The 10,490-nt window shown below is 42.0% G+C and overlaps 2 protein-coding genes across 6 annotated transcripts in view; one reads left to right on the forward strand and one right to left on the reverse strand.

Annotated features, from left to right (window-relative positions):
• supt20h (SPT20 homolog, SAGA complex component) overlaps positions 1 to 650 on the forward strand; it is a 46,255-nt gene extending 45,605 nt beyond the window's left edge. For all 5 annotated transcript variants that reach the window (XM_004912027.4, XM_004912030.4, XM_004912028.4 and 2 more), the window contains one exon: positions 151 to 650. In XM_004912027.4, coding sequence (XP_004912084.2) covers positions 151 to 282 — 132 coding nt within the window. In that variant the 3' untranslated portion in view covers positions 283 to 650. The remainder of the gene's footprint in view (positions 1 to 150) is intronic.
• Positions 568 to 10,330, reverse strand: exosc8 (exosome component 8). Its single transcript, NM_001007918.1, has 11 exons — positions 10,258 to 10,330; positions 8,702 to 8,738; positions 8,346 to 8,409; positions 7,911 to 7,984; positions 7,540 to 7,585; positions 7,057 to 7,162; positions 6,293 to 6,338; positions 5,224 to 5,320; positions 3,005 to 3,125; positions 2,104 to 2,210; positions 568 to 779 (listed from the first exon to the last, which is right to left on the reverse strand). The coding sequence occupies exons 1-11, from the start codon at positions 10,272 to 10,274 to the stop codon at positions 664 to 666; spliced, it is 831 nt and encodes a 276-aa protein (NP_001007919.1). The 5' UTR covers positions 10,275 to 10,330; the 3' UTR covers positions 568 to 663.
• Positions 10,331 to 10,490: the final 160 nt, after the last annotated feature.

Below are 10,490 nucleotides of genomic sequence, written 5' to 3' on the forward strand. Positions count from 1 at the left end.
TGCATTGGTGTACTGCCTAAATTCCATGCAAACCTGCTTGAGCTACGAGCCTCACTCTCAGTAAGGTGAGCAGTAAAACCCTAGCACGGTGTACAGCTTTAACATATGTTGAAATGGCTTTAACCCTTTGTCTCCACCTTGCATTGACAGTTGCAATTCTTGCATCATCAAATGGCTATGGCAACAGCAGCACAAGCAGCCCAGTTCCCGCCCCTGCCTCATTCCGACAGCCAATCAAGAAGTAAAAGGAGGGGCAGTGCCGGATTTGACGCAAAACCCTGAGCCTTGAACTCCATATCACACCTTTGAGCAGAATTATTAACCGACTATTGCCTTCCAATTACTATTTTTTTAAAACTGTTTTAAATTATTCTTACACGAATACTTGCAAACGAGCTTTGTGAAGAGATGTCTGACTTATATGTGCATTAAAATGGACATACATTATTAGTGGTCTGGGGGCCTTCACAAACCTGGTGGGGGGGGGGGGAAAGATTTTTAACTTGCATCCATGTGAGGAGGAGACTGAGACGCTGCACCCATAGAGACAGAACTGTAGCGAGTAAATGTAGCCATGGTAATGTTTATTTAGTACAAAAGGTGTGCAATCACTGTAACAAATACAACTTTTTACATGGTCATTTTTAAAATGAATATGCCTACTTATTCTGACTTGACACTGGCCAGCGCCTCTTGCAGAAGGTTCGTCACCTCTTTGTGTCTCGTGATGGCTCGACTGATGCACTCCTGGAGCTTCTCTGCTGCAAGGGCACTCCCACCTTTGCGTAAAAAAAAAAAAGTTAATATATTACAGATTAACATGAAAATTCCCCCTTTTTTTAACAAGAATGCATCACTCTTCCCCAAGAGATACACAAACAAAAAAATGGTATTTCTTAAATGTCTGTTTTCACTCAAAAGGTAAGAAACAAAGCTGAAGCACATAGAAATGTAATCTATAGGTCAGGATATGGGTTCCAATGTTTAAGGTGGGCCACGATTACCCCCCCTAATTACAGTCAACTTTCATCTGCAATAGAAAATGGTTAATAAAAAAAAAATGTTACTAAATCAATTTTTGGGACACACAGTTCATCCCTCAAATTTGTGCCCCTTAACAAAACACCCCGGCACCTAGTGAGCAGCCTGATCAAGAAGCTTTACCAAGGGAGAATTGCTGGCTTATGGCCTAACCACTGACCTTCCTATTCACTGCACTGCAGAATATTTCAGTGGGGCAAGCCACAATGATTCCAGGACTTTATTTTTGGTTACAGTGAAACCACAGAACACACAAGGAGCCTTGTTGCACATCCGATAATCTTAGTTCTAAAAGTGTGGGGAAATTAGTCTTATATTTACATTGGAATTGTTTTTATTTCTTGCACTAAACAGGACAAAGACTAAAAGTAAAAAAAGTCACAATTACTTCCTGGTTCTGAAAAGGTAGTTTTAAAAAGCCTTCTTTCTCCTAAGCTGCAGACTAGATTGGCTTTTAAATAGGAGTATCTCATTATACAGAGGCTTCTCAATAGACTAATGATTTGTTTTGACTGTTTGTACAAAACCAGGAAGGAGAATGTGACTTTCAGGTTCAGATTTTGTTCTGTTTAGAGCATAAATAATAACATAGATATTTCTTAATTGAAACAACAGGTAAAAAGTATATTTAGCACTAACATTGCGCTGATGCTGGAAAATGAGCTGTACTGCCCTTTTATAAATTGCATAGGATTAATTCAGATATTGCCTGAAGGCCAAGCTGGGTGAACACTCTTCATTTAGGTTGCATCTGTGGCAAGCTACACTTACAGAGGAAAGGTTAAAGGTTTAATTATCTACCTATCCCTCAAGATTTTTTTTTTCTTGCTGTACTCCAAGGCATCAGGAAAAATATGACTTGCCCAACAAACCATGGGTGTAGTAACAAAAACAAAACAAACAAACAAACACATTCGCTCTTATTAACAAGCATCTCTCTAAGTTCATACAGGGTTTACAATGTATGTCCTGTTTTACATATGGTTGGGAGAGAACTGTCCCAGTGGCATCAGCTGGTTATAAAGCAAAGCAGCCATTGTTCTTCATCGCCTGTAGATGTACCTGGTTTTCGAGTGGCACATAACCTTTCATCTTCATCAGTCACAACAGTGAGTAGTCCGCTGGCCAAGCCCTCCTCTTCCCCTGTGGGATCCACCAGAAGGAATGTGCTAGGAAAGAAAATAACACACTTATATGCGTAATCTGGGACAGTGCAATAGGTTTGGTGATGGAGAGTAAGCATTCCTCACACAAGATCAAACCCTCAGCCTCCGACACCTACCTCTGTGATTAATCGGTCACAAGATGGGACCAGCATACTGTATAGGGAGCCATTATTATATTTTATAGAACTATTTTAAAGTAGAGATCCCCATGAGAATACTAATACACTAGTGATTCTGCTTATCACAAGGCCTGTCCGTAATCAGCTCTGAAGCTGAAGGGACTTGCACCTTTAATGATGTTCCCAGAAGTGAAGGTCCCATTGAAGTGTTATTGTTATTACGTTAAAGTGAATGTAGTGTTCACGTATGCCTATCTTGTCTGTATGGACAAAAACATATAACTGTATACAGAGCTTAAACAAAAAAAAAAAAACAGACCTTTATTGACCTGTTGACATCAAACACAAGGCAATCTGTGGTCACCACAGTTAAAACCCATTTATCCAACCTGTGCCCCAATACTGCTCTGCACGCCCTGTCACTCATGATAACAGGCAGGGTTGGTGGCCCCCATGTCAGGCTGCTTGACTTTCTCCCCCAGGCTTTCTGGCGCCAATGGCTGACCAGGCTTCAACTTCCCCAGTGCCCACCCCCAATCCTCTCACAAGCTTCTGAGCTGGTGTCTCCAGTGAAAACTCATATAAAAAAACGGTAGAGGGTCTCATCACTTACTCAGAACATCACTGCCCTATAGCCCCAAGCCTCACTAGCTTTAGCAAAGGACTTCAAATACTTACTCATCAAATACTGCAAATGATGTTGCAACGGGGTGTTTCAGGATTTTCAGAGCATGTTTTGTTTTCAAATTGACTTCTGCTAAACCAGTCTCCTCGTTTATTTTAACAGATGGCAATCTTACTGCAGAGGGAAACCAATAACATTGGCACAGGCACCATTAGATACTAATAATAGTCAATTTTGTGACATTCAAGAGCAACGTGAGTTCATCAACCGCAAATCCTACTGAAATGTCCATAAATATTTCATAATGCCTATAAACAGGCAAATAATAAAATAACTGCTGACTAAGGACAAACTGTTTTATCCTCCAGAATAAATGGAAAGCTTTCTACAGACCATCTTCTGTGTATAGTGCTTAATAACATTCCATGGGGCCCAGAAGGGACAGGCAGCTCCAATTGTGGGCCTTCGTTGCACAACTGCTGGAATGTATATTCTACCAACAGAACATGTTTGTTCCTAGGTAGGGTGCCTTAAATGAGGCCCAAGCAGAGGCTCCACACAGGGACCTGCAGGGTGGCAGTTGCAAGCAGTGCATAAGAAGAGAAACCCTCGTTTTGCTGTAAATATTTGTATTGACTGCAGCAGTGGGAGAGTATCATAAGGCAAAATACACATTATATTGGCATGGGCTCCAACAACCACTTTTAGCATCCACCAGTAGGCCAAAAGCTGTCATGGGTTGCTTGGGATTATAGTGCAGTGACACCTTGGGAGCTGCAGATTGCATTATAAAGAATGGGATCCTGAACAGCTAGAGCTTGAGACATCCCAGAGACATAAATCGATAGTGGTGGAATTCCACTCTGTGATGCTACAGACTGTGGCGAGTTCAAGCTTCGCTGTTTGATCATTTTGCCTCATGTTTTTTTCCCTATCCACTCCCACCAGAATGGCCTGGTCTAGGAAAGGACACTTTTGATTTCACTTTAGGATGTGCCCTTACATTAATGTGCAATATTTAGCACCACAACATATGTAGCTTGTAGTAAATACACAGTTCACCACATTAAAGGAGAACTAACTTTTATCTAAAGGAGGAAGGGAGAAACATTGTATATTATATTTTGTATGAGCCAAAGACAGCCACAGCCCTTTAGCAGGGAAGATCTGTGCCCCCAGTAGCCCCCATCTTCTTTTCTGCTGATTCCCAGCACATGCTCTGTGCTGCTGTCACTTACCTGAGCTTAGGGACCCACTCACACTATACTGTATATATAGAATATAAACTGCGGCTGAACTATAAAGGAAGCAGACCTCAAGGGGGACATGACCACAGGGTTTGCTTTGTCTGTAGCCTAGAGATCCCACCCCCAGCCACTCATTTAAATATTTATGCAGGACCACAAGAGCATGCCGGGCCCCCGCCCCCCCACATTTTTTTTCTTTTGAGAAGGGGGGCCACTGCTGAATATAAGTATAACAATATAAGACTGATTAGTATACAATAAAAATTATTAGTATGTCATCTCAGAAACTAGTGCAATTACCATCAGCTTATATTACAGACAAACCTCATTTTCTGCTTGATAATTTAGCTGCTCAGAGCACACTGAGCATGTGCAGTGTCACTGACACTTCTAACAAAATCAAAGATGTAGGAGCTTCTGTGCATAACTTTAAAGGGATCATTATAGAGATGCTGAACCTTTAGGCTGGTGCAATAAGTTCAATACATATAATTTGGCATTTCTAGCTATATTCATTTTTATGGTTTAGTTCTACTTTAAAGGTAAACTAAAGCTTAACATAGAAGTAGGGTAAAAATGTTGTACATTATGTTTGGGGGTTTGTACCAGCCCAAGGCAACCCCAGCCCTTTAGCAGGGAAGATCTGTGTCTCATAAAATGCCATTTTTTTTTCTGCTGATACACTGAACATGTAACTTCCTTATAATTTAATAATCAGCCCTGTAGCACCAGGTTATATGACAGACAAACCTTATAATTTGCAACAACCGCTAACTGGAAAAGTTCAATAGGGAGGTTTTGGACAGCCAGACCTAGATAATGGAATGGATTGCATAAGCAATGCAAAAACGTCAAACTGAGCCAGTCTGCTCTGGGGGTATATTTGGTATTAACATGAATCTCAGACATAATAATAAACAAGTGATTCCCACTGAGGTTTAGTGGCAACAGGACTTGCAACAGCTGTACAGCACTTCATTCTTACCCTGTACCCTCAAAGACTGTTTCACTGAACAATGACTTACCATTCTGTAAAGCAGCAACCAAAGCACACATGCAAGTATCAAGAAGGTTTCCATCGTAATCGAGACATATGAGATCACAGTACAGAACCCATGCTAGCTAGAGAGGGGAAAGAACAAAAATAAGTCAAAGGGGAACTATACATTTAATATTAAAGTATAACCAATAGCTCATTTATAGTCCACTAGGTCACCTTTCAAAAAATTAAACTAAATTGGCATATACATATCAGTATATAATGCCCTTTATAAATTTTACCTTACATGTAAACCCTACATTTTCCTACCATGTATATAAGTTGGACACAACTCCCCCACCCACACCGCATCATTTGTATTACATATATCCCTCTGTTTGCCAGCACCATCAATTTTCCTAAAACAAATAGCAGCTTTCACCCAGCTGCAATTTTCCCTCTGGCAAATCATCAGTGACATTTATATCTGTAAACAGCATGTGTGCTGCAAAGTTCATAAAATCAAAAATGCAGGCTTACACAGGCAGAACTTAAAAAACAATTCTGCGTGTTTCTCCAGCAGAATGTACAGCTAGAGCAGAGTTTCTATGGAAACTGGTGAGTGCAGGGCCCCCGCTGGCCACATCTCCTGCCACGCACCCTAACCCCCCCCCCCCCCCCGCCGCAGGGGCCCCTAACGTCCTCCCCTGAGCATGCCTAAGTGAAATGCGTCAGTGGTTTTTTCCCGGTGTCCCGGCTGCCCAGTCCAACCCTGATTAAGATTAGGACTGTACCAAATCCACAATTTCTGGATTTCGACAAATACCGCATTCTCCAAACAAGAATCAGCTGAATACCAAACCAAATCCATCTAATTTGCCTATGCGTATTTAAGAAAAATAACAACAGTGCATTAATTGTGACTTTCTCTAAGTGTTTCGGAACAGCTGAACACCTAGAATTTGGCTGAATCCAAATCCTGCATCCTGATTTGGGGCATCCATTCCCATACAGATATGTAATAATGCAATGGCCGTTTGCCCCTGCAAGCATCACCAAAATACATTCAATAACTATTAAAAACCAAACGCCTGTTTGTATCACTTGATCCATACCTTGCCATGTGCGATGCACAAGTCTTCTTTCAGGAGCATCTGGGAACTGAACACATGTTAAAGATTACATGGACAATTGTTTCATCTCTTGTTTTTCCTGTTTCAGTATTGCTTGTATTAATAATGAAAACCAGCTACAACAGGCAATATACACTCAATACTCTTGTTTGGTGGGTCACCAAATGAACAAATCTTTGGCCAATTGGCCACCCAAGTGGTAAATAAAAAGAGGGGTGATCTAGCCATGTGGCCCTTGCAGAGCCTTTTTCCACAGGTTTTCTCTGGTGCCTGTGATTCATGTCGGAGACTTTCCTTATTGATATATCTACCATAAGTCACGAATAAGTCAGGCTACAACCTGACGTGGGAAAAGTTTATATCTTCAGTAAGACTAATTATGACACATCCTATAATACTGATACTGACAAATTTCAATTATACAATTGAGTTAGTAAAATAAGAACCCCCAACAAAAGCAATTGTGGGCTCTTATACCCCTATACCCTCATTGTTTAGGTTTAGATCCATAGGTCACACTGGGCTGGGGGCAGCCCAATTATCTGACAGAGTACAATTTAAATCTGTACCCCACCCAGTTGGGGCACTGTGCTGCCCTTAGCCCAGTATGACTGAGGATGACAGTCTGCACAGAAGATGCCAAAGTGGTTATTGCAGGGCTGGGGGTTACTAATGGTTTTTTATATTATTATTTAGTGACACAGGAACATGATCATCACTTTGTTCACAAACAACCATCATCTTACTTGTCAATAACATCTGCTATGAACTGACTGGCAACTTGAGCCTCTTCCCCTGGGGGACCAGGCCGAAACTGAGAGGAGCACAAGGGTGTAAGATCCACATTTGGAACTGGAAATGGAAAAAAGAGATATCTCTGTCAGCACAAAAGAAAAATTCCCTTAAAAGATAACTATAAGCTGCAGAATAACTGTGCTTAATACAGGACAATACTTATACTGGTATAGCTCTATGACATCTCTGTAAAGGCTGCCACAAACTTCCCTATCACCCCCAGTCCCTTCCATTATGTTCTAATGCCCATACGAGTGTTAACAGGGGACATGCCGCATGTTCTTACATCCCAGGGGACTGATATCATCTGTGGACATTGCTAGTCAGAGTTATATACAGTATAAGGAATATACCACAGCAACTCTTTGGCCTGGATACCATCTAGCTATAAAGAACACAGATATCCCCCTCTCTAGATAGAAACATTTTCTTACCAACATATCCTTTATTGGGGGCATCCGCGGGAGGAGCTGTAAACTCCTAGAAATATAAATGTAAAATCTTGATTATTTTCCTAAGAAATATGGAAGAATATTGCTAGAGCAAGGACAGGCAGCACAGGCACTCACGCTATGTAGAACTACAAAACCCTGCACCGAGACTTCCTAACCCTTATGGCTCTTCGCACATCATTAGCACATCGTAGGCTTAATGGTGAGGGTCTCCCTCTATACACATATAATTAACATAAGACTCAATTAAATGCAGTTTTCTTGTCAACTTCAATGTGGCCTCTGATGGGAGCAATATGTGTGCAAAAGGATCTCCCCTAATCATATTTATCATCATCATATTTATTACCTACCGCTTTAACCCCACATAGTACAGTGCAATTCCCAAGCTTCACTAAAGCTGAACCATCCGCTGTGGTAATGGAACCTGCAACAATAATTAACACAGTATTAAAAAAAACTCTTGATAAAATTGGCCTATCATTAATTAATGGTGACCCCTACAAATTTGAGAGCAATTTCATAATTATCATGGTGGGTAAACCTGCTTTCAAGTAAGGCCTTCAAATGAGCAAATGTTTTCAGCCAATCAGCTGGTGGGAAAGATTGGTTCATCCAATGGTTTGGCCAAGGTCTGTTTTCAGCAGTTTTACTGGAGGCCATGGTAAGGTGGGTAGATTTAATTAAGAGCACAATGAGACATTGGTGATGACAGATCCATGAACAATGCACGTTATTATAGCCAGCCTGAAAATAAAGATTGTTTTTTTAACATAAATTCTACTTACCAACATTTATGGTCGTTGTCCTAAACTCAGTGAGTTCTCGACCGTCCGGCCGACAAGCCTCCTTCTGTAAAACCAACACAATAAAGCAATGCTCTAAAGATGCCAATATATGTGCCAATGGGACACTCCGGCAGCACCAGGATCCCTGCTGTGAGGCATTTACTGTTCCAAGTCAATGGGAGGTGAAAGTGGATGCTGAATATGCAAGTTAATTATGGAGGAATCATTGCTTGGCTCTGAATGTACATTGGACAGGGATCTATTATTCTAAACCCAGAGCTGATTTCTGAGTCCAGTATAGGCACTGTATGGCTGGTAGTGCCCCAGTAGGCCTGTGTTAGTGTGCATATACCTACCAGGAATTTTCTGTAATACTCTAAAGGTTCCACCGTCCTGTGAGGGAGAAGAAGGGAGAAAAATAAGATATTTTAGGCAATTTTTTTCCACACAAGTCAATTTGTGTTTCTCTAACCCAGGGATCCCCAACCTTTCTTATTTGTGAGCCACAGTCAAATGTAAAAAGACTTGGAGAGCAACACAAGCATCATAAAAGTTCATGGAGGAGCCAAATAAGGGCTGTGATTGGCTATTAGGTGCCTCTATGCACACTATCAGCTTACAGGGGGCTTTATTTGGTAGTAAATCTTGTTTTTATTCAACCAAAACTTGCCCCCAAGTCAGGAATTCAAAAATAACTACCTGGTTTGGGGGCACTGAGAGCAACATCCAAGGGGTTGGTGAGCAACATGTTGCCCCCGAGCCACTGGTTGTGGATCACTGCTCTAACCCTATGTTTGCCTGCTGCCTAAAATACAAGTTAGACCTAACACGTAAGTTGCTCAATAAATACACGGACACCCAGTTCACTGTACCATAAACTGTCTCCTGGAAACCATAGGGTCCAAGCACAGAGACACATGTAAAGTTATGTAATAAAATTATCAAAACATGCACCCAGTTACGTAAACCACAGAAACCCATAAACAGTACGCATTTACACCTGTTTGAAAGTCAACGCCTGATTGGCAGTTGTAGGGTACTAGACCCCTTGCAGCCGCTGCACTGATGCACAGTGTGTATGGACCAGACAGCCCAGAGGTGTTCAGTTAATATAAACTGTTTAATTAGTACAGAGTCCAACAGGAGGCCCACGGGGTTCATGTAGCCCCTCCCATGACCCTGGCAACCAGAGAACATACAACTTTTCAAGACGAAGAGAGAGTCGTAGAAGGACAAATCATTCAGATGCAACCCAATTAATTTACTGGGGAGAAACAGCTCCCCGAGGATAAAAACATCTCATTATACTTAAGTTTAATTTTAAGGAGAACTTTCCCTTTAAAATAAGACAAAACTTTGTTTTGGACACATCAGGCTGCAACATACAACAAAACTGCTGCTTTAGGGCGTAGCACATAGGGCTTCCAGTGACAGAACAAGGCTGCAGTTGATATTCTGGGAGTTGCAGTCCGACAACACCTTTATGGCTAATGGCTGCCCACCGCTGCCTAATGCCACCAACAGCATCTCTGTAAAACGCTGATACTTATGGGATCATCATTAGCCTCTCCCATTACATTCCCACATAATGAGCCCCTGGGAATACATCACCCAACTCAAGGTGGAGAATACTCATAGCCTTAAAGGAACCATAGATCTGCACTACAACTCATGGGACTGATTTACAAAAATAGGTAAAGTACATTAGTGCAATAGGCTCCTAGCAGCCAATCACATTGTTGCTTTCAAGGCTAATTGCTGACTGGTTGCTATTGGTAACTGCACATGTGCTACATTTGCCCTGCATATAACTGGCACCCACTCCCTAAGCCCAGGAGATTCCTTATCTGCCGCTGCCCCGGTCCCTGCCCGTTTATCCTGGTAACTAGCCTGATACGTAGGAGCCACTCACTTGAAACCAGCCGCCATGTTGCAGGCCTCAGCGCGGAGCCCCTGTAACCTCCTTGTACCCAACTTCAACAACCGGCTCCCTGTCTGCCAATGGGCAGCCCCGGCTCAGCCACACGTGTTGCCTATAAACACCGGGCTACTATACTTCCTATGTAGCGCCAGGCAAGCCCCTATGCCTACCTGCCCCCTGCCGGCACAATGCCAGAACTACACTGTTAGGCAGCTCACTAGCGC

The sequence above is a fragment of the Xenopus tropicalis genome, chromosome 2, assembly GCF_000004195.4.
Source record: "Xenopus tropicalis strain Nigerian chromosome 2, UCB_Xtro_10.0, whole genome shotgun sequence".
In the NCBI taxonomy this organism is placed as follows: Eukaryota; Metazoa; Chordata; class Amphibia; order Anura; family Pipidae; genus Xenopus; species Xenopus tropicalis.